This window comes from Girardinichthys multiradiatus, chromosome 20 (genome assembly GCF_021462225.1).
Source record: "Girardinichthys multiradiatus isolate DD_20200921_A chromosome 20, DD_fGirMul_XY1, whole genome shotgun sequence".
Classification (NCBI taxonomy): domain Eukaryota; kingdom Metazoa; phylum Chordata; class Actinopteri; order Cyprinodontiformes; family Goodeidae; genus Girardinichthys; species Girardinichthys multiradiatus.
Window position 1 is genome coordinate 9,389,911 of NC_061812.1, and position 24,682 is coordinate 9,414,592.

General features: G+C 38.6%; 1 protein-coding gene across 1 annotated transcript in view; it reads right to left on the reverse strand.

The window, feature by feature from the left end:
• LOC124857347 (metabotropic glutamate receptor 4-like) overlaps positions 1–24,682 on the reverse strand; it is a 281,271-nt gene that overhangs the window by 53,086 nt on the left and 203,503 nt on the right. Inside the window, exons 4-6 of the mRNA XM_047348569.1 lie at positions 21,034–21,169; positions 20,702–20,856; positions 20,150–20,290 (exon numbers count right to left, since the gene is read on the reverse strand). Of these exons, the coding sequence (XP_047204525.1) occupies positions 20,150–20,290; positions 20,702–20,856; positions 21,034–21,169 (432 nt within the window). The remainder of the gene's footprint in view (positions 1–20,149; positions 20,291–20,701; positions 20,857–21,033; positions 21,170–24,682) is intronic.

Genomic DNA, 24,682 nt, shown 5'->3' on the forward strand with positions numbered 1-24,682 from the left:
CCTAATCATCTGAATCTACGAGTTAACTCTAAACACCTGCAAAAGATTCCTGAGCCCTTTAAAACTCCCAGCCTGGTTTATCACTCAAAACCTCAATCATGGGTAAGACTGCCGACCTGACTGCTGTCCAGAAGGCCACTATTGACACCCTCAAGCAAGAGGGTAAGACACAGAAAGAAATTTCTGAACAAATAGGCTGTTCCCAGAGTGCTGTATCAAGGCACCTCAGTGGGAAGTCTGTGGGAAGGAAAAAGTGTGGCAGAAAACGCTGCACAACGAGAAGAGGTGACCGGACCCTGAGGAAGATTGTGGAGAAGGGCCGATTCCAGACCTTGGGGGACCTGCGGAAGCAGTGGACTGAGTCTGGAGTAGAAACATCCAGAGCCACCGTGCACAGGCGTGTGCAGGAAATGGGCTACAGGTGCCGCATTCCCCAGACCTGGGCTACAGAGAAGCAGCGCTGGACTGTTGCTCAGTGGTCCAAAGTACTTTTTTCGGATGAAAGCCAATTCTGCATGTCATTCGGAAATCAAGGTGCCAGAGTCTAGAGGAAGACTGGGGAGAAGGAAATGCCAAAATGCCAGAAGTCCAGTGTCAAGTACCCACAGTCAGTGATGGTCCGGGGTGCCGTGTCAGCTGCTGGTGTTGGTCCACTGTGTTTTATCAAGGTCAGGGTCAATGCAGCTAGCTATCTGGAGATTTTGGAGCACTTCATGCTTCCATCTGCTGAAAAGCTTTATGGAGATGAAGATTTCATTTTTCAGCACGACCTGGCACCTGCTCACAGTGCCAAAACCACTGGTAAATGGTTTACTGACCATGGTATCACTGTGCTCAATTGGCCTGCCAACTCTCCTGACCTGAACCCCATAGAGAATCTGTGGGATATTGTGAAGAGAACGTTGAGAGACTCAAGACCCAACACTCTGGATGAGCTAAAGGCCGCTATCGAAACATCCTGGGCCTCCATAAGACCTCAGCAGTGCCACAGGCTGATTGCCTCCATGCCACGCCGCATTGAAGCAGTCATTTCTGCAAAAGGATTCCCGACCAAGTATTGAGTGCATAACTGTACATGATTATTTGAAGGTTGACGTTTTTTGTATTAAAAACACTTTTTTTTTATTGGTCGGATGAAATATGCTAATTTTGTGAGATAGGAATTTTGGGTTTTCATGAGCTGTATGCCAAAATCATCTGTATTAAGACAATAAAAGACCTGAAATATTTCAGTTAGTGTGCAATGAATCTAAAATATATGAATGTTAAATTTTCATCATGACATTATAGAAAATAATGAACTTTATCACAATATGCTAATTTTTTGAGAAGGACCTGTATGTTTTAATGAATTATTAAGGGCCCCTTTAAAGCATGAATACATAGAAATGTCTGAATTGTGAAGGTATATACAAAGATATGGAACATTAAGAGTACATTTTACAAAATTCTGAATACATTCTAAAAACATTACATTCTAAAGACAAGTAGACCTGAGTGTAATAAAGGCTAGTGATAGTGATTGCAGTTTGCAATAAACAGTAACAAATGCAGTTTACTTCTCTGATTTGTTATAAAACTCAGATTTCAATACATTTGTCAAATGAATAAACCATGTTCTGTGCTGAATTTCATTTTTGCAATACAAAAGAAAATCCTTCTGTTACAAATCCGGCAAGCTTTTCAAAAATATTTTCTATCTCTTGCCCAGTACATCTGGGAAACATTCCAGCCACCCAGCAAGGCTCTTCAGGATAAGCGGTTTAAAAAATAGATGGTTGGATGGAAAAGCACATGCTCGCTTTGTCTGTATTGCTTTGTTTTCTGCAGCTCTCCCACATCATTAATGCACCAGCAAAGCAGAGAGCACAGTTTTACTGGTTCCAGTTCTACCTTAGCTCTCCTCGCCACATTAATCAGTATCAGTTTTACATCTTCTTCACTCACAGATAGGAACAGCTCTTATCTTTTTTTCCCCAGTGAGTCATGCCCATATTTATGGTTTGATCATGCTGAAAAAAAAAGTTACCTTCTCTGGACACTTATCATTCCTGCAGGACTTGCAGGACAGCCACATGCATGTGGCTCTCGCACAGCTGCCTCATGGACACTGCAGAGCTCTTCACCGGAGTAGAAACAATGCGCATGTCACAAAAGAAATCTGACTGATTCTTATTCCCCCAAAACCAAGCAAAAAGTGAAGCTCAGCATTTACAGTTTCTATAGACTCTTATGAAGACATAAATTACACCTGCACAGCAAAGAACTTAATAGATTGAAAACATTTAAATTATTAATTGCATGATTTACAGCACCCACAAAACTTACTGGAATCCTTTGTACAAATGTGTGAAAAAGACTTAAAATTAGGTCATTTTAATTGCATTATCATACTGTATTGTGAAAAAGTAGTTTATGCTTTTGCTTTGCTGTCACACAAATTTTAAAATCCTAAAAAGATAACCTAAGTATAACCCCTATTCCAATGAAATTGGGATGTTCTGTCAAATTTGAATAAATACATAATTCAACCTATATGCAATTCAATTAATTACAAAGATAAACTGATAAACTTTATTGGTTTTTTGCTAATATTTACTCATTTTGAATTTGATGCTTGCAATACGTTCCAAAAATGTTCAGACAGGAGCATGTTTACCACTGTATTACCTTTCCTTTTAACAACACTCATTAAGCGTTTAGGAACTAAGCTCCCCATGCCATGGGCACTAACACACCTTTTGAACGCTTTTGAACTTTGCGCTGATAACAATCCGGACAGTGCTTTACCTTTTTGACCCGGAGGGCACTAGGTCAATGATTTCCAAAAACAATTTGAAATGTGGACCCGACCGACCACAGCACACTTTTTCACTTTCTGTCAGTTCATCTCAGATGAGCTTAGGCCCAGAGAGGCCAGCAACATTTCTGGTGTTGCTGAAATATGGCTTTCGCTTTGCATGGTAGAGTTTAAACTTGTGCTTGTAGATGTAGCAATGAACTCTGTTAACTAATATGGTTTTCAAAAGTGTTCCTGAGCAAATGCTGTGATATTCAGTTGATGGTTTTTAATGCAGTGCCTCCTGAGGCATCAAATGTCACAGGTATTCAATGTTGGTTTTAGGCTTCGTCGATCACATGCAGCAAAAAACAAAAAAACAAACATCCAAAGCAATCAATTTGGTTCAGTTTTACTAGCCATGCCTGAATACTTGCAGACTTGTAAAATCATTTAAAACCACTTAAATAGAGCCTGTCAGACAACATGAAGTAGGCTGAAAGATCTCAAAAGCCATCACATCATGCCCTTATCTAAAGGAATTCTAGAACCCGCTCCTTCTTCTGGTGTTATTTTTTGGTGGTTGGCAAATAACTTTGAGGTGTGCATTACCACCACCGACTGGTATGGAGTGTGGTTCTTTATGGTTTTAAATTTACGTATTTACTATTACAATAATCAAATTCTATTTATTAATTTAGTTTTTTGGAAAAATCTAACTATGATTTGAATATGTCTGCTACCTAAACTTCTTTGCAATGTATCTATCATATAAAAATGTCTTTAATACCTACAAATTCTCTCCTCAAAATTGTTCTTTCTTGTTCATATTTCTGACACTTCAATATTACATGTTCTATTGTTTCCTCCTCTCCACAATAATCATATTTTCCTGCAATATGTTTCTTTATCTTAAACAATGTAGAATTAAGTCCTGTATGTCCAAATCTTAATCTTGTAATTAACCTTTCCTCTTTTCTGCTCCTTCTTCCAGTTCTTACTTCTCCTACAATCTTGTTGATTCTATAAAACCATCTTCCTTTCCTCTCTTCATCCCACCTTTTTTGCCACTCTTTCCTGATTTTCTGTTTAATGATATTTCTCGCATCTGAGCTACTAATATTAATTATAAAGCCAATGTTGTTTTGTGTTGCCTTCTTTGCCATCCTGTCCGCCATCTCATTCCCTCCAACTCCTAAGGGCACTGGTACCCATAAAAAAACTAATATTAATCCCATCCTTTGTATTCTGATTAAAGTATGTTTTATTTCCAACACAATGTCTGGCCTACCATCTGATTGATTATGTTTTAAACTTAATAATGCTGAACTTGAGTCTGAACAAATTATTAGTTTTAATGTTTTTACATCCTCCACCCACTGCATTGCTAACAATATTGCTAATAATTCTCCTGAATATACTGATAATCCATTTGTAATTCTTTTTCCTACTTTTATTTTAAATTCTGGTATTTTAAATGCTACTCCTATTTTTCATCTGTTTTTGATGTGTCTGTGTAAATCTGAACATATTGATAGTAAGTTTATATATTATTGTATTATACTTGTAATATACTTATACTTTAAATACATTTTGGATCCTTTTTCTTTTCCATCAATTCCATATCCACCACTGCCTTTGGGAATAGCCACGGTGGCACCACTGGGAAAGGCAACACTGAACTTATTTCTATATGATATATGCACAGCAAATCAAAACACAGCTCAGCATAAAACACTTCAATCAGTATTGCATGCAACAAGACCTTGGATTAACTACTGGTGATTCTAAATCACCTTAACTATGCCTCATCCTGCCCAGACCTGTAAATGCACCTATTCGATTTAATGTAAAAAGAACGATATTACTTTGACGTTGATTTCTTCTCTTTCCACCGGTTGAGGATGGGTCAGGTCTGAAGAAAAACGAGGGGGGGGACACGCGTCCATGATCAACTTAAAAGAAAAACAGTAAACTTCTCATCGGTCCAGGAGGGGAAAATATAAAGAACCATTTAGTCGACTGAATCAACAAGGAGGAAACTAATCTCCTTGGAAATAAAACCTCTGTGGGTTTTCCACCTGCGCCGGGTGTCGGCGTGGTCTTCGATCGGTATATGAATCTTCTGACCTTCTTGTATCAGACAGATTTCCAGCTTTCAAGCTCTTCCGGAAATGGCCGTGTAGAGAAACAGTTCACCTGCGAGCTTTTGTCTCTCTAGATATGCGCCTCCATTGTGTCGTCCCGTCTGACACACTGGAAATGGCAACGAAAATTTATTTTCCATGGGTTTTATTATCCCGGGTTACGTCAGAGCTGCGATGTCTGATGAGCTGCGCATATCAAACTGCCCGACCAAAATGGATGACTTCAAAATTTTTTACCTGTTTCATGGATAATGTTAAGATGGTTTGACCCTAAAAACCTTCATCATATCTCGAAAGTTGTGCTCTAATTAACACCTTACTTATATAAAAGTCATTACATTAATGATATGGGATTTGAACAACCCAACAGCCATAGATTTTATAATCATTTACTATATATTGAATTTATTGAAATATGGAAAATATATCTGTTCTTACTTCCAACAATCAAGGATCATCATCTTTCCTGATCTTTTCATTTAAACTAAATACTATTCACATCAGACCACATTTTTTAAATTAAACATGTAATTTGGGTTTATTTTTTAATTGGATGTTTTTTGGCACATAAAGATGGCTTGGCTCAAAAAAGATGGATCAAATGGAAGTTGTGCAAAAAATTACTTGCTGACAAAGACAATGGATGCATAAATCAATAAATGCTAAACACCGCTGTATTCCAGTTAAGTATGAACTTTATAACACATAAATATGCTATGATCTAAACCATTCTATTGTAGCTCTGAGTGTATATTTAAGGTTGTGCTGGTCGGTGAACCTCTGCCTGTAACAGGTTTTCTTCCAGGAGTCCCCTGTATTCAATTCATTTAAATTCAGTTTCATTTGTATAGCAACAATTCCCAACACATGTCGTCTCAAGGCACTTTACAAAGTCAATTCAATCAAATAATACAGATTACAAGTCTGGCACATACATTCCAATTAATCCTAACTATCAAACAGTTCAGTCAGATTCAGTTTATTATTCAAATTGGTTAAGAGTGTTTCTATCTAAGGAAACACAGCAGATTGCATCGAGTCAGTGACTTGCAGCATTCACTCCTCCTGGATGACTACAAAGGTTCATGGGTTTTGCTTATTTCTACCGCTGTTTCATCCGTAATTACTGTCAGGTTGCTTCTCCTCTCCATGCACTCACGTCATCTAAAGCTTGTTTTAAGTTTAACGACCAGGCCGAGAAGGCGTTCACCAAATTAAAGTCTCTGTTTACCACAGGACCTGTTCTGGGCACCCCCGAAAGACAATTCCCTGTGGAGGTCGATGCTTTAAATACAGCTTTAAATACAGGGGTAGGTGTTGTTCTCTACCAAAGATCCCCTTTTGGTTGCATTCACCCATGTGCATTCTTTTTAGGAGCCCTATCCACAGTGGAACGAAACCATGACGAATTCAGAAAAGGTTAGTGGCTTTTATTCTGGGTTTGTCACTATTCTCAGTACTCTGCTCAGCCACTAATCTATCTGTCAGCCCTCAGAGGTTCCTGAGCCTGCTGCTAGTGGTCTCCTGCTGAATCTTACCTGTTGTGTCCGGCTGAAATTTCGGGTCCTCTGAATTATTCGTTACACCAGTGCTCAATCATACAGGTCCTTCTCAAAATATTAGCATATTGTGATAAAGTTCTTTATTTTCCATAATGTCATGATGAAAATTTAACATTCATATATATTAGATTCATTGCACACTAACTGAAATATTTCAGGTCTTTTATTGTCTTAATACAGATGATTTTGGCATACAGCTCATGAAAACCCAAAATTCCTATCTCACAAAATTAGCATATTTCATCCGACCAATAAAAGAAAAGTGTTTTTAATACAAAAAACGTCAACCTTCAAATAATCATGTACAGTTATGCACTCAATACTTGGTCGGGAATCTTTTGGCAGAAATGATTGCTTCCATGCGGCGTGGCATGGAGGCAATCAGCCTGTGGCACTGCTGAGGTCTTATGGAGGCCCAGGATGCTTCGATAGCGGCCTTTAGCTCATCCAGAGTGTTGGGTCTCGAGTCTCTCAACGTTCTCTTCACAATATCCCACAGATTCTCTATGGGGTTCAGGTCAGGACAGTTGGCAGGCCAATTGAGCACATTGATACCATGGTCAGTAAACCATTTACCAGTGGTTTTGGCACTGTGAGCAGGTGCCAGGTCGTGCTGAAAAATGAAATCTTCATCTCCATAAAGCTTTTCAGCAGATGGAAGCATGAAGTGCTCCAAAATCTCCAGATAGCTAGCTGCATTGACCCTGCCCTTGATAAAACACAGTGGACCAACACCAGCAGCTGACACGGCACCCCGGACCATCACTGACTGTGGGTACTTGACACTGGACTTCTGGCATTTTGGCATTTCCTTCTCCCCAGTCTTCCTCCAGACTCTGGCACCTTGATTTCCGAATGAAATGCAGAATTTGCTTTCATCCGAAAAAAGTACTTTGGACCACTGAGCAACAGTCCAGTGCTGCTTCTCTGTAGCCCAGGTCAGGCGCTTCTGCCGCTGTTTCTGGTTCAAAAGTGGCTTGACCTGGGGAATGCGGCACCTGTAGCCCATTTCCTGCACACGCCTGTGCACGGTGGCTCTGGATGTTTCTACTCCAGACTCAGTCCACTGCTTCAGCAGGTTCCCCAAGGTCTGGAATCGGCCCTTCTCCACAATCTTCCTCAGGGTCCGGTCACCTCTTCTCGTTGTGCAGCGTTTTCTGCCACACTTTTTCCTTCCCACAGACGTCCCACTGAGGTGCCTTGATACAGCACTCTGGGAACAGCCTATTCGTTCAGAAATTTCTTTCTGTGTCTTACCCTCTTGCTTGAGGGTGTCAATAGTGGCCTTCTGGACAGCAGTCAGGTCGGCAGTCTTACCCATGATTGGGGTTTTGAGTGATGAACGAGGCTGGGAGTTTTAAAGGCCTCAGGAATCTTTTGCAGGTGTTTAGAGTTAACTCGTTGATTCAGATGATTAGGTTCATAGCTCGTTTAGAGACCCTTTTAATGATATGCTAATTTTGTGAGATAAGAATTTTGGGTTTTCATGAGCTGTATGCCAAAATCATCCGTATTAAGACAATAAAAGACCTGAAATATTTCAGTTAGTGTGCAATGAATCTAAAATATATGAATGTTAAATTTTCATCATGACATTATGGAAAATAATTAACTTTATCACAATATGCTAATATTTTTGAGAAGGACCTGTAGTACGACAATGATTCAAAGCACCAGGAAATCAGCTCTAGTCAAAATCCAGACTTACATCTGACTGAAATATGCATTGAGCTTTGGGTTTGTTTTTCCCATCTTTCATCCTAATCACTTTGTATGGTTGGAAGATAAGCCTAGGTACTGGTCCAGCCATGTTTGTTGCACTTATTTGAAACTTTTTGGAGTATTTATGTAAAAATAATTAAATATTTCAGTTATTTTTATTTTAATAAGAATTGTTTGCATGCACTGTGATTTTATTAAAAGGTTTTATTTCTCATTGTGGACATTTTTCCCATTGAAAACATTTTTTGATCGTCCTAAACATTTCAGTTGAGTTTTTCTGCTAAACAATTTTTTTAAGTTCTTCCTGTCATTCATGTAATCCTGTAGTGATACTGTCATAAAGTAGACCAGCTGATACAGAAGCTTGTTACAAGCAGATACATTAAATGAACCACCAGGATGGTAATGTGCATTACAATACCATGCTTAGATTATCCTTGTCATATCTTTTAATTAGTGATATGTTGGATTCTTGCATTCTTTGCCATTGTTTATATCAACACTATATTCAAAGTATGAAGCTTTGCACTCAAATAATGTCCATAGAAATATATAAAGCTGGTTGCTTATAAACAGTAAAAAGGAAATAGTTGTAGGGGAAATTACCTGCAGCCTCACCACAGCTTACATGAGTCAGAGTAATGTACATTTTCACAGCACAGATTCCATTAGCCAGTGTTGTGTAACACACCACTCTGTTTCCTTTTTGCTTTTGTGTAACAAATATTGTACATGTTGTGTTTTGCTATAGCCCTGATAATAAGCAAACACATGATGATGTTTTATTTTGTCACCTGATTTGTCTTGTCATGGTTAAATATGAGGTTTAGGTTAGTACTGAACAAAGAATCCAAAAATAAAATATGGATGTTCACTTTATTCCTTCACAAAAAAGCAAGACAGGAAATCAAGCAATTGACATTTTGATCTGAAATTAAATAAGTCACCAATTTTATGGTAAATGGACTGAATTTCTATTTGCTTTTCTAGTTATATCGACCATTCTTTACACTAGAGCCACATTCACCCGAACGTGCTCACAAATGCACACACATTCATACAAAGCTGCCTAGATCAGTATAGAACTTGAAATAAGTGCCTTGCTCAGGGGCACATCGACATGTGGAACCCACAACTTTCGGCTATTTTTCCAACTGAGCTGCAGTTGCCTTATATGCTCTGCCATGCATGCAGGGGGACAACATGCAAACTTCATGCAGAAACACTCCCGACCGAGAGGCAAGGCAACAGTGCTACCAACTGCGCCAGTATGCAATGTGTACACAAATCAAATCTTTATTCTTTTAAGTAAGTCAAATAATATGCTATATGAGAAAAATAAAATACAACATTACGAAGGGCTGCACGGTGGCACAGGTGGTAGCACTGTTGCCTTGCAGCAAGAAGGTCCTGGGTTCAATTCCCTGCTGGAGGTCATTCTGCATGTTCTCCCCCGTACATAAGTGGGTTTTCACCAGGTATTCCGGCTTCCTCCCAAGGGTTAATTGGTCTCTCTACATTGCCCTTAGGTGTAAGAATGAGTGGGTGCATGGTTGTTTGTGTGTTGCCCTGTGATGGACTGTCATCCTGTCCAGGGTGTACCCTGCCTCTTGCCCATAGACTGCTGGAGATAGGCAACAGCTTCCCTGCAACCCACTATGGAATAAGTGGTAGAAAATGACTGACTGAGAACATTATGAAAGCATTATAACAATTGTGGAAATAAAACTTTTTAAATTAGGAATAAGGACTGTTTTTGCACGTTTTTATACTTGAGGATAGTTGTTTTGAGTACCAGATGTTAAACAGTGGACCTAATAAAGCTTTACAAAATACTGTGTTTTTTGTGCCAGTAGAAACATCAATCCATCCATCCATCCATTGTTGGATGCAAAGCAATATATTTATGAATGTGTTTCAATGTAAAGTAAAGTCTGTGGCCCTCACATACAATATCTATTTGTAAGGACTGGAAAAATGTACCCCTCCTTCCCCCCTAAACCAAAGAAACAATTGGGATGTCCCTGCAGTCATAAATCCACAAAACTGGTCTGGGGCTAAAAATTAAGGTAAAATGGTAAAAGGGTAAATGGTACTCCTAACCTGAATATTGGTGGTGTTTATTTTTTGTATATATTATATGCAGAAGTTAAAAATAAAGGGTGATAATAAGTGTAGCTGACAACCATCTTTAATGTCATTTATTGTTTACTAATCGGTATCTCCTCGCTATTGTTCATTTTTTCAGGTCTGAATATTTTCATGTTTGCTTTTCTATTCTAAAACAACTTAATCAGGCTTGTTGTTTCTAAGTGGAAGACTGAATACTTTTATACCTCAGTCTACCACCCACAATAATGGCTTCCTTTCCTCTGGGAGCAACTCTCGCTCCAAGCTGCTCTGAAAACCTGGCAGCCTAGGTTTTTTGTATTTCCATGTCCATATTGTGGTCTCCCTGACAAACATTTGCAGTGGTACTACAACCTTACAAACTTCAAAAAGATTGAAAAATAATGTAGATGCTTATTGGGACACGTAAAATTAGATATAAATTATAAAGATTTCAGCTTTTAAGTTGTCAGATGTCCTAAATCTTTCTATGCTAATTTGCACATTTTCCATATATATGCCTTTTTAAATTGAACAATGCCAGTATATAGGTTGCATATAGGTTTGATTGTTACAAATCAAAGCTTTTGTCACAATTCAGTAACGGGAAATTAAAGTTTAGTCTCCATTCTATTAAGGCCATCTGACGTTATGGAAAACTGGAGTATATCAAGCAGATCACATCTGCAATTACTCTGCTGTGCATGACTTTAGAAATGAAGCACTCTGAGAACGGCAGTCTTACTTGTGCTTCAGGCAGGAGTTATCTCAATTGTATTGTGATGCTCATCTGTAGACCTCTGTGTTAATAAACATTTTCCATAGCAGTTCCACTGTTGTAGTTATTAATTATTCAACATGAGAGTGAGCACACATTAGGGAGAATAATTTTCTACTTAGTAACGTGTTGAATTTTATTTCCTCAAACAGAGCAGGTCTTCACAATGCTGAGATATTCAGTATTTTGTCAGAGATTGTGAGGTTGGAGCTGGACCAAAACGCAGACCAGAGCTCGGGGGAACTGAAATACTAACACGAAGAGAATATAAAGAACGAGGAAAGAAACAGGCATCTACAGAAATCCAAAACTAAACCCCTTAAGGATCATAACAGTTTGACTACATTACTCTGAGTGCCTTGTAAAAGTATTCATACTATTTTTTTACATGTTGTCATGTTAAAACCACAAACTCCAATGTATTTTATTGGAGTTATATGTGACAGATGAGCACCAAGAACTGCACAATTGTGAAATGGAATGAAAAAAACACATTATTGTGAACATGTTTTACAAAGAAAAATTGAAAATATATGTTCCCTGCATATTTATAAAGCTACTTTTGATCTACAAACTCTGAAATAACATCTATGGTAACCATTTGCCTTCAGAAGTCACATATTTGGCTACAATTATTCTCAGTGTAAATCCAGCTTTTCTCTAAAGGCTGAAAGGATGGTTAGATAACATTTGTGATCAAACAGCATTATAAAGACCAAAGAACACACCTGATAGGTCAGGGAGAATATATGGTGAAGTTTAAAGCGGAGTTAAATTATAAAACAATATCAATATCAAAATGGAAACAGTATAAAACAACAGCAAATCCCCTAAAACAAAAATTCCAGACAAGGAATGCAATAATCAGAGAGCCTGCCAAGAGGCCCATGGTAACTGTAGATGAGCTACAAGGATCCACACCTTAGTTGTGAGCATCCATTGACAGAGCAACTTTTAGTTCTGCACTGTCAGGACAACTAATAATTTGGTCTTCATGTGGCAAGATGAATGCTATTGTTAAAGGCGGTTAAAGTTTTTTTCAGAAGACCTGTAAAGGACACATGTTGCACAAGATGTTCTGGTCAGATCAGACCAAAATTAAACTACTTCTTGTCTGCACACAAAGTGATTGCACATCTCCCTTAGCACACCTGCAATGCCGTCTTGGCAGCATCCTGCCATTACGGCATGGCAGGTGTGCAGTTCAGTTCATTGCAAAGTCATGTTTTAGAATGGCCCTGTTAAAGTTTAGTCCTGAATCCAATAGAAAATGTTTGATAAGATTTGAAAATTGCTGATCACTGACACTTGATCCAACCTTACTGAGCTTGAGCTTGAGCTTGCAAAGAAGAATTGACAAAACAAAATCTTTCTCTCAATGTTGAAAAGACATACCCGAAAAGGTAATTCTACACTATATTGATTCAGAGTGGCTAATAATAAATACACACCACTGTTTCAGAATTTTATTTGTAAAAGAAATTGAAAGACTACTTTATGTGGGTCTGTTATTTTAAAGACTAATGAAATACATTGAAATATATGGCTCTAACTGAATGGGTTACAAGACACTGTATGTAAAAGCATATCTGCAAAACCCTAATTGTAAAGATTATATTTTTACAGAGACATTTGGGTCATTTTTGATGGTGAATGCGAAAGAACATAATTTAAAAAAATGATGCATTACTTTTTTTCTAGAAAGCCCGTCTACCCTTCTTCAAGTATTACATGGTACAGTTTTTGTAAGTATCAAACACTGGTAAAGACACACCTCAGTGCTTCCAACTGAAGTAATGCCATTATTACACCATTTTCCTGGGGTTGCATCTATTTCCTCATATAATGCCTGCAGCATTAGTGGAGAAGAGCACATAGGGCTGGGGGGAAAGGTGGAGCTGCAGCACAACCAAAGCTGTAGAGAGGAAGTCATAAGGCAAGAAAGCTTTAAATTGTGCATAGGAAAAGAAAAATAGACACTTCTGATTTTATTCTGATGATTTTAAGTTTGAGCCTATTCATTTGGGAGTCTGTACAATAATCTTACCAGAGCACATATGTACTGCATCAGATTTAGTCATGGGCTAATTTTCACCTATAGTCCTCATTAACCTTATTTTGACTGACAAATCACAGTTGCACAAAATAAACACAAAACGCCTTCTCTTTATCTACATGGAAATTTATTAAACCAATCAGCCTGATACAATCAGCTCTTCGATCCAATGATCTTCACCTACTCAAACATGCAAAGTTCTACACAATAGGGCAAAATATATAACTAAACAAAATAAAACAAAACAGCAGTGGGTGTGTATGAGATCAAACCAGCAGTTATGGAAGTTATGGCAAAATAAAAGGGGAATATGGTTGAAAGAAGCTTTGGGTGTGCCCCTCCCAAAGTGTAGCTCAGCGGGACATGGGCAGTCATAAACCTTCCCCCAGCAAGGTTGTAAAACGCAGCCCACACAAAGGATCATAAACCCTTTTTGGCGGCAAACCAGTAAAATATGAAGTTTAAGACAAAGAAAATGGTTGATTTTCACCATAAGGTTATTATAGCAGTCCAGTTTCATGGCGCACCTGCTCTCAGGTGTTTGCACAGTAAAATCACAATCTTGCGAGACTCGGTGGCCTCAGACAACAACAGTAATCACATTTCGAAAGAACAATGGCATGCACATACAATTCAGAACACATTAGACTCTAAGTGGCGATTCTACATCGCACTAAATCTCCTCTATCCTGCGCAAGCTATTCCTAATAAAAAAATAAAAATAAAAGGTGGATTTTACTTGTTGAAGTCTTCCTTCCGGGGCGGCGAGTGAGATAAAAAAAAAAAAGGGTTGAAGAGCAGCTGCACGTCCGCAGTTAAACTCCAAGAAAGTGGTCAATCTCCGTCCTTTGGCCTCCTTGGCAAAAAGGAAAAATATGATCTGACCGTCAGCAGTCGACTAGAACCAAGCAAGGAGGGAAAGTTGCGTCTCCTTGAAACTCCGTGGTTTTGGTTACGTGTTAAACTCACGTCTTCGATCAGCAAAGTGAAATTTCTGGCCTTCTCGTTCCAGAAACCTTTCATGAATTTTTCGTTGGTCAACGAAGGAGAATAAATGAAGAATCCACGTGGGACCTCTTCTTCTCCAGAGAGAGATGCTTCAGATGTTGGTCCGGTATCCAACGTGAAAGCGCTTCTTTCAAACGTTCGCCTTCCTATATCACCTCCTGTGACATCAGACCTGATACGGCCCCGTCATATCAGCCGCAGTGGCCGCTGCGTTTTGTAGGACAGACTATCCTGCAGTACAAAATGGCCAATTACGTTGGAAAGGCATAGTGGCGTACAGCAATGTGCAAATGGTCCAATATTCCGCAAACAAGTGGTCCATCAATCAAAACCATTCCATTGTAGCTCTGGTTGTTTGTTTTGGATCACCTCCTGTTTGAAGATGAACCTCTGCTCCTATCTCAAGATTATTGCAGTTAGGTTGATATTGGATTTTTCTTGCAGGATTACCAAGTATTTTGCTCCATTCATCTTCCCATCAAATTGAACCAGCTTCCCTGTCTCTGCTGAATAAACCATTCCTACAGCATGCTGCTGCCTTCACAAGATTTAACTATCTGGATGGTGTATTCAAGGTGATGTGCCAAACATGATGTTTCGCATGTAGGTCAGAAAGTTAAAATTTGGTCTCACCTGACCAGATCAAATTCTTCCATATGCTTGCTGTGCCCACTACATTGCTTGAGGCAAACAGGTAATGAGACATATAATGGAGCTAAGGGCAGTCAGTGTTATGATGCTTAGCTGTTTGAGTTTTGAATTTCTGTAGATGTCTGTTTATTTCCTTGTTTTTTATATTCCCAGTGTTTGATTTTAGTTTATCCCATTGTGTACCTACAGGGGTTGGACAATGAAACTGAAACATTTTAGTCATTTTAGTGTGGGAGGTTTCATGGCTAAATTGGACCAGCCTGGTAACCAGTCTTCATTGATTGCACATTGCACCAGTAAGAGCAGAGTGTGAAGGTTCAATTAGCAGGGTAAGAGCACAGTTTTGCTCAAAATATTGAAATGCACACAACATTATGGGTGACATACCAGAGTTAAAAAAAGGACAAATTGTTGGTGCACGCAAGAGGAAGTTGTCTGAAAGGGATGTTTGGGTGCTAACCCAGATTGTATCCAAAAAACATAAAACCACGGCTGCCGAAATCACGGCAGAAATAAATGTGCACCTCAACTCTCCTGTTTCCACCAGAACTGTCCGTCGGGAGCTCCACAGGGTCAATATACACGGCCGGGCTGCTATAGCCAAACCTTTGGTCACTCATGCCAATGCCAAACGTCGGTTTCAATGGTACAAGGAGCGCAAATCTTGGGCTGTGGACAATGTGAAACATGTATTGTTCTCTGATGAGTCCACCTTTACTGTTTTCCCCACATCTGGGAGAGTTACAGTATGGAGAAGCCCCAAAGAAGCGTACCACCCAGACTGTTGCATGTCCAGAGTGAAGCATGGGGGTGGATCAGTGATGGTTTGGGCTGCCATATCATGGCATTCCCTTGGCCCAATACATGTGCTAGATGGGCGCGTCACTGCCAAGGACTACCGAACCATTCTTGAGGACCATGTGCATCCAATGGTTCAAACATTGTATCCTGAAGGCGGTGCCGTGTATCAGGATGACAATGAACCAATACACACAGCAAGACTGGTGAAAGATTGGTTCGATGAACATGAAAGTGAAGTTGAACATCTCCCATGGCCTGCACAGTCACCAGATCTAAATATTATTGAGCTACTTTGGGGTGTTTTGGAGGAGCGAGTCAGGAAACATTTTCCTCCACCAGTATCACGTAGTGACCTGGCCACTATCCTGCAAGAAGAATGGCTTAAAATCCCTCTGACCACTGTGCAGGACTTGTATATGTCATTCCCAAGACGAATTGACGCTGTATTGGCTGCAAAAGGAGGCCCTACACCATACTAATAAATTATTGTGGTCTAAAACCAGGTGTTTTAGTTTCATTGTCCAACCCTTGTAGGCAAAAGTGCCTGTATTTCTTTATTTATTCTGTACATTTAGATATTCTCTGTTAGATTTCCCTCCAATGTTCCCCTCTGTCTGATTTTTCTCATTACTCTTCTCTCCAACTGCCTCTTTCTCCTTTGGTCTCAGCTGTTCCTCAAACCCTCCTGGTTACTCCATTCATCCCTCAGCATTTTAGCTCACCTGTTGCATTTGCCCTCCACCTGATTCTTCTTTTACTCTCCCAGTTTTTATGTTGTTCCTTCATGGCTGTGACTCTGCCATGTTCCTCATCCTTTTTCCTTGGGTTGTCATTGTAACTTCCCTCAAGCTTTGATTTTAATAAATCATGTTCAACAAATGCTTCAGTCTGTGCCTGGGACCTGCTCCTCCACCACACCCTGTGACAGTCACGGTGCCATTGTTCATCCTGTGTGGGTGTGTATGTGCCACCATGGAAATACCTCCCTCCACAGATCAAAACTGACCCATTACCAAACCAATCATGTTAAGCAATGTTGCAGGCAGCATAACATTTACCCAACTTCTCCAGACCTTTCCACGTCTGTCACATGAGCCCAGAGTGCTCTCATCTGTGAAAAGACCAGAGTGCCAGTGCTAAACCTGTCAATTCTGGTTTTCTTCACCAAATGCCAGTCAAGCTGAACAATGCCGTACAGTGAGCACAGGACCTACTAGAGGACAATGGGCCCTCAGGCAACCTTTATGAAGTCTGTTTCTAATGGTCTGGTCAGAGACATTCATACCAGTAGCCCGCTTTAGGTTATTTTGTAGGGCTCTGGCAGGCCTCATCCTGTTTAATACTGGTCCTCTGTATGGGCTAAGGACCTCCAACAGCCCTGTCCAGCTCTCCTGGAGAAACTGTATGTCTCCCGGAATCTCCTTCATGCTCTTGAGACAAGTCAAATTTATGCAACGGCTCGTATTGATGTGCCATCCTGGTGTAGTCGGGCTGCCTGTGCAACCTCTGTAGGGTCCAGGTATCTAACACTGACCCTGGTTAAAGGCAAGGTTACTGAAAAGCAGTTAATAAAATGAGGAGGGAAAAAATGTCTGTGGCCTCCACTTGCAAAACTATTTTTGGTTTTGGGGTCGTCACATTGTTGCCCCTTTAGTGCACCTGTTGTTAATTTAATTTACACCAAAACAGCTGACACTGATTAACATCTTCTTCTACTACTCAAATCAATATTCCAGAAGTTTAACTCACTTAATTTTATACTCTCATTAAAAATAGTTTCTTTAATTTTTTTAAGCACTGCATTTACAATAGATCTTCGCAAACACAACATATTCCTAACACCTGGAAAGATGCAGTTGTTGTTCCTGTCCCTAAATCCAATTGTTATAAAAGTGTTGGTAATTGTAGACCAGTAGCCTTAACCTCAGTTTTAATGAAAATATTGAAAAGTTTAATCAGAAGTGAGATTTTAAAGCAGACTGAGGATCTTTTAGATCCCATGTATTTGCATAAAGATCTCATAGAGGAGGATTCAATCCTCACTCTGGTAGACCTACTTTTTGGTCACTTACATTTTAATGGGACACATGCCAGGCTTTTATTTGTGGATTTTTCCTTTGCTTTTGAGACAACTCAACTGCATATTTTAATCAAAAGGCTCCATGAACAGATTGATTTAAGTAATAATTTGTTGGGATGGATTCTGGATTTTTTTTTTATAACACAGAGAGTGAGAGTTGACAATTGTCTCTCAGATTTTAAATGCACTTCCACTGAGTTTACCGCAAGGCTGTGTGCTATATCACCTCTACATTTTATTCTGTATAGGAACATGTGTCAGACATAGATAACAACAGATTCATCCTAAAGTACCCTAAAGATTCTGTCATTGTTAGCCTGCTCCAAGAAAATGAAAACAGCCATGGCCCAGTGATCAATGACTTTGTAAAATGGTGTGAGGATTCTTATCTTAATATTGGTAAGACTAAAGACATGATCATTGATTTTCGGAGGAAACCTAACAAGCATGAAGTCACGTAAATTAAAGAACAGGCCATTGACAGTGAACATTCTTACAAATATCTTGGGACCATTTTAGATGAAAAATTGAATTTTGCATTTTGAGTCAGAGTGCAAAAAATCTCATCTGCGTCTCTTCTGAATGATGAAAATCTGCCATTTTCATATTGACCGAACCATATTGACCCTTTTTTATCATGCTTTTATCTAATCAATTTTATCCTTTTCCTTGGTTTCATGGTTTGGCCACACAACTCTGAAAAAGAGGAGTTCACTTCAGCAGGTTGTGAAACTGTCGTCTAGACTGATTGGAGAGCGCCAACAATCAGTCACATCCCTGTACAGCAGGCAGGGACAGCAAATTGCCACTTCTGTTTAAATGATGACTTTCATCCCCTTTTACAGAGTTTCACCCTGTTACCAGCTGAAAGAAGATTCTTAATCCCTAAATGTAGGACCAGACATTGTAAAAACAGCTTTGTTCTGAGTGCTGTTACTGAACTCTTAATAGATGTTAATGCATTTTAGTGTATTTATTGTATGTGAAGGTTTTGTTTCTCACTGATTTGTCTTATTTATAAGTCTTGCCGTCCTCTTCTGTGTCCTGCTTTGATTTGATTTATGGGGGTTGGAGCACCTTGAGCACTGTTGTATGAGTGTGTGAATATTTTGAACCACTGAAATTCAAATCTACCTATGGTTTTATATAAAGTAACACTGAACCTTAAAAAGTTTAAATTCAAATGCCCACCACACTTTTCAGGTTTTGATGTGTAAAACAAAAATAGAATACCGTGTACAATTTTCCTTCTGCTACTTAATAATGTACTACTTTGTGTTTGTCTATTACAAAAATTTCCAGCTCAAAATTTAAAATAGTTAGATTCCTCTAACCACAATTCAGTTTTCTAAAATGCCCTAAAAGCACTTTACTTAAGTGTTTACTCAAGGAAGCTTAGATCAGATGTTATGTTCAGTGATGTGGAGTGGGAGTGGTCGGTAATGTTTTTTGAAGACTTAATTTTATCACAATTAATGACAACATTAAATTGTAATAGCTAAATCAATGACTAACTGACCATCGATTGGCCCTATTGTACAGAAAACCTGGGCTATTATACTTAATTGTGACAACACTGGTTACTAACAAGCAATTTCTTGGCCTCGTTAATAAATATGGAAATTCTCAAATTTCTTTCAGACTATCAGAGGACATAAGCACCATAGAAAAAGTGGGTTTCTTTCAGAGATTCTAGAGTTTTTGTCAGCAGGGGACCAAGGGGATCTGTTCTGCAGTAGGTAGAGGTGCAGTTTTGTAACTATATCAGAGTATACTTACATTAAATAACATTAGAAAACTATTTGCTTCTGTATTTTTGCTGAATTTACAGACAGTTAATCAAACGCTTCTGATTGGGAACTGCTGGTTAAATTCCTTCCTAGTTTCCCAACGCATAATTTCAGTATTTTTGCTTATTCTGTTGAAAAAGTAACAAAGCTCAAACAAAACTTCAATATGTGATGTGTTATTTATAAGAGATTGTACCTATTTTATTTAAACCTTTGGTAAATGCCTCCACAGAATAGAATACTTTAGAGTAGAACTTAAATTTTACCATCACTGTGTAATGTCCTACTAAATAGATGTCTAAATTATGCAATGCTTTACCTTTTCCACCCAGAGAGATTGTGCTAAAAAGCTGTAAAAGCTATGGCACAAAGCCGGATTCTTTACCCATGCAGCCCATTTAAGCCTTTCACTCATTATGGCCATATGGGTAAACAAACATGACTCAGCAAAAGTACAGAGCAGCAATAAAACAAGCTTCCAGATGTACTGTGGGTTTGAATCGAGGATGTATAGCTCTTCAACTTTTTATAGGTGAGCTTTTCTTTCCAAAACACTTTCACGATGAGCCAAATGTGTCACGTATGTAAACAAAATATTTGAAGTCAATTAAAAGTTTGAACAAAAAGCTCTGAAATAGCTTTTTCGTCAACAAGAGAAGATCTTACTTGTGCACTTTTTCAGCCCGGACCCTTTCTTCACGGCGTGACGGCTGAGTTTGCAGTTGAAGTTGTTCTCCCAGAACTCAGCAAACCATATATTCCTTCTGTTGTTTTCCAGTGTTCGGCTGATGAAGTACCTATCAAACCCTAAAAACATCAATGGGTTTACTGTGCAGCCAATGTAAACGATAATAGAAACGATCTCTGAGCGATGGCTATACTATTTAGTATAATGAATGTATACTATAGCTCATTATTTCCACTGTCATATATACAAAAAAAATCTCACTGAGAGCAAAGTGTACCAGAGTCAAATTCCTTGTCTGTCTGTACAAAGTTGGCAGTAAAGCTAATTCTGATTTTGAATGTACTGTATGTGTAAATCACATTTCTTTACTACTTTGATAATCCATTGGTTGTATTCATACATTATAAAACATTTTGTTTTTGCTTTATAGCATCAAAAGAATGAACTAGAATCAGCCTTAGCTCACATGAGAAGAATATTTCACTAAAACACAAGGACATATAATGTTTGCACGGTACTCATATTGGTACCTTTTACAGACTGGCGCTTTGGCAAAATGGTGACTGCTCCCTCAGCCATCTCCTCCTGGTGCACAATCGGAGAGATCTTAGAGCCCCAGCTGTCTGAACCCACCCAGATAAAATGACCCGTCTGGTTGGCCTTTTTTGCTGCATGGAGTAGCCGCCTGCAAAGGAGAGGAAGCAGATGTTGCCTTGGATAAGGTCATCATTCCTACCTGCTCTGCTTTGATTTTGGTTCGCAATCCATTACACAGTGGGCCGACAGACAGGTAGAAATGCCTGTGTCTGCTGTAGTCCTGGTTTTCTTATCTTCAAAGCACTATAACAGGATGTAGCTTTACCTGATATCGTCTTCGTTGGCAAAAAGTATGACAACTCTTGCATTTGGATTTTCCCCGAGTCTTTGGATGATTGTGTCAAACTCCCCCTGTTTTGGTTCCCGGGGAATCTTGACTGACTGTGAGATGCACACACCACCTAAAACAAGAGCATTTAAAGTCTTGTTATATACCCTGTACAATACACCTCACAGGTAAAAATCACATAAATGTAAACATTCAGTTGTTGAAAAAACTAACATTGCTACCTGTGGGATTAAATGCAATATTTCTTATGTGAAAAATATTAAACAGGAAAACATATAGGACTCTGTTGGCTTCTTAACTATGTGGTTATCAAGGCATTTTAACATTAACTGTCAGAGCAAAGCTGTCTGTAGTCAATGTTTTTAAGCTTGAAATGTAATACTTGCAGCATTTTTATCAAATTTTTTTAAGTTTGCAAATCTGTTCTGCTAACTTCATTCACCTTTTTGTTCTAGACTCTATTTAACCAACTATAATTACAATATTATTTTAAATAACCAAAGTCTGCAGTTATCATATTCATGTGTAAATTTAGCTTATTTTCAATACATCAACTAAACATCAAGTGTTTCATGTTTCACAGCATATTTATGTTATGGCTAGCCATACTGGGTGTAGCAGCATTAGCTTAGAGTGTTTAGGAATTAAATGCAAATGCGCAAAGAGTATCTTCTTTATGTGAATGCTGTTTCTCTACAACAGCAGGAGGGTGATGCTGTTGCCCATAGCGACGCTTCGCGCAAAAGCGTTTAGAGAGCAGCTTTGTAATGCAAAGTTGAAAACCTACATGTTCAGACAAAAAAAGGAACAATGCAGTTTCACTGCCAAAGCAAAAAAAAACTCTTTAAATGTGGTTACCTGAAATGACAGTATACCTGCCCTCATCATTTTAGACAGACACTGGTTTATTGCAATGACAGCAGTCACAGGAACTGACCAGTGACAATCGAAACAAAATCTACCATTTTTACCTAGTGGCGTTGAACATCATGTTTCCAGTAAAGAATTTACTTCAAACTAATTTTGCATCATTGTGTCTTATCTTATCGATGATGGTGGTGTGACCTGCTATGTTCTTGAAATGGCTGAAAACAGAAGAGAGGCTTGAATTTAGTACCTGAATCTGAGGTCTGTTTAAACATTTCTAACAGATGCGCTCGACGTGTTCAATTCAATTTAGCATGTAGCTGGAAGGCTTTTCTTTTTAACTGCATAAATTAGTGCACATGTAACAGCAGATATTCCTTTTGCTTCCTGTAAAAATATGCTGTGACAAAATTGCTGTAAAGAACATAACAAGAAAAGGGAAAGAGCAGGACTCCTACATGCTTCACAACAACCAAACTGCTTTTTTTTAAATATTGGTGATACTGGTTTTTATTTCATCCAAAACAGAAGAGACAAGTTGGCAAAGTCCTTTGATTAAAGCTGTGAGCCCAAACTGAGTTTCAGACGTTTGTTGGATGATTACCCTTTTTGAAGAATAACAGAGGTCCAGCAAAAGAGGACATTTATTTTTCTAAGAAAATTGAGCATTCTAGCTTTGCACCAACCATGACAAAGAAAAACCCAAACTCTTTGAGACAGATGGGAACATACTGTATGTGTGTATCTTGTGATAGGTTGATGGATATAGTGTAAGTCAAGTGGCTTCTACAAGTGTTTCATTGAATATATTTAACTAAAATACGTTAACGCAGTATAGTGAATTTATGAGTTTCTTATAACTACAACACTTTGATGACGCCGCCATACTTAACCAAACTGAAGTCTGAATCACTAAACTGTTCAGAAATTTTTACCAAATTCTCTTTCACCGTAGAGCTCCTAAAATGGATGTGTGATCTGTGAAAATCCAAATTCATCTCTTTGAGCTTGAAATCATTATTTTGATTTGTGACATTCTGCTGCAGGATGTTTGTGTATCTTGAGAGCATTTCATCCTCAGCCATGTGCCTGTGATGACCCACTTGTCCTGTTGACTCAAAAAGTCTCCATTATTAACCAATTTGGGTGTTAACTTAAATGGATGGGTTTAGATAAGTGGAAATCATTTTAAACCAGCATCGACCTGCAGTTCCTCACATGCCATTGTAGATAGCTATCCTGACTTTATCTTAACCTTGTCCATGTCTTCCTAGGAATTAATGGAAACTAATAGAGACAAATATCTGCTGCAGTGTGAGGCCAGCCACAGTGAGGGAGTCAGTCTTTGTGATAAGGATATGCCATCTTATCTCTAGCCTCTGTTTTTATATAGATCTATACAGTGTGATGCCTTCCAGATAAACTAAAAGCTGCACAGCAGAGTGAATATGGGAGGAAGAAAAATGTAGAAATAAAATGGCAGCAGAACTTCAACATACAAGCAAACCGCGAACATTTCTTTGCTGTCTGTTTGAAGTATGTGAACAGAAGATAGACAACAATTAATCTATAAACAGATTTAATTGAAAATACATGAAAAGCCATACACCTCATGTCAGTCAATCAAAGTTAAACTGTATGTTATTGTCCTAAAACTGAAAAACTGAGTTTACACATTTTGGACTTTGCAACATTGGTCTAAAACACTTTAGTTTCTAGATTATGAGGCATTTTTCCATTTAGCCTTTCCTCTGAGCTTACTGTATTTCCCCAATCACATAAAATCTAGTTGTGCAATCAAATCCAGTATTATAATAGTATAATTAGGCCATTTAAACATCAGACAATTGAAATGGCTTTGGTTACGTTTGCTTCTTAATTTTGATGACTTGTATTTCGGCTCAGCATTTAAGTTTGATTATTTCTTTTGATGACTGGTATCTCTGCTGAACAATTCATTTGTTGTAGATTTTTTTACATCTTCAGGACCCCTTGGTTACAAGTGAGTTGTAGCTGCTTCACGGAAATGGTAAAGCACATTTTCACTCATTTGGCAAAGTAGAATGCCACATTTGCCACAGAGAAATTGTGTGTGTGAGACATGAGAAAATGTTATAACAACTGACTCTCTTTATCATATTTGAGTTGCTTTGTTTAATCTATTTTTTGGCATATCTGCCACTCATTAATGTCATATTCTGCTTTTGTCACCTCCATTGTGTCAGATACCAGCACAGTGGTCATGCACATGACCAATAAATCCGCTATTATGTACAGGTACATCTAAATAAAATTTGAATACAGTGAAAAAGTTACATCTTTTTTGTCACTCATCATAGAAAGCGAAACTCATTATACGTAGATTCATTTAAGCCTTTATTTCTTTAATAGTCCTTTTGCATCAATTACTGCATCAATGTGGTGTGGCCTGGAGATCAGCCTGTGGTTCTGCTGAGATGTAATGGAAGCCCAGCTGGCTTTGACAGTGGCCTTCAGGTCATCTTTAACGTTCAGTTTGGTGTCACTCATCCTTCTCTTGACAATACCCCATAGATTCTTTATGGGAATCAGGTCAGGAGAGTTCAAACACAGAAACACCATGGTAATTGAACCAGCTTTTGGTACCTTTGGCAGTGTGGGCATCTCCATAAAGCTTATCAGTGGAAGGAAGCATGAGTTGCTTTAAAATTTTCTGCGAGATAGCTGCGTTGACTCTGGACTTCAGAAAACACAATATGGAATATTCACTTTCATTTGA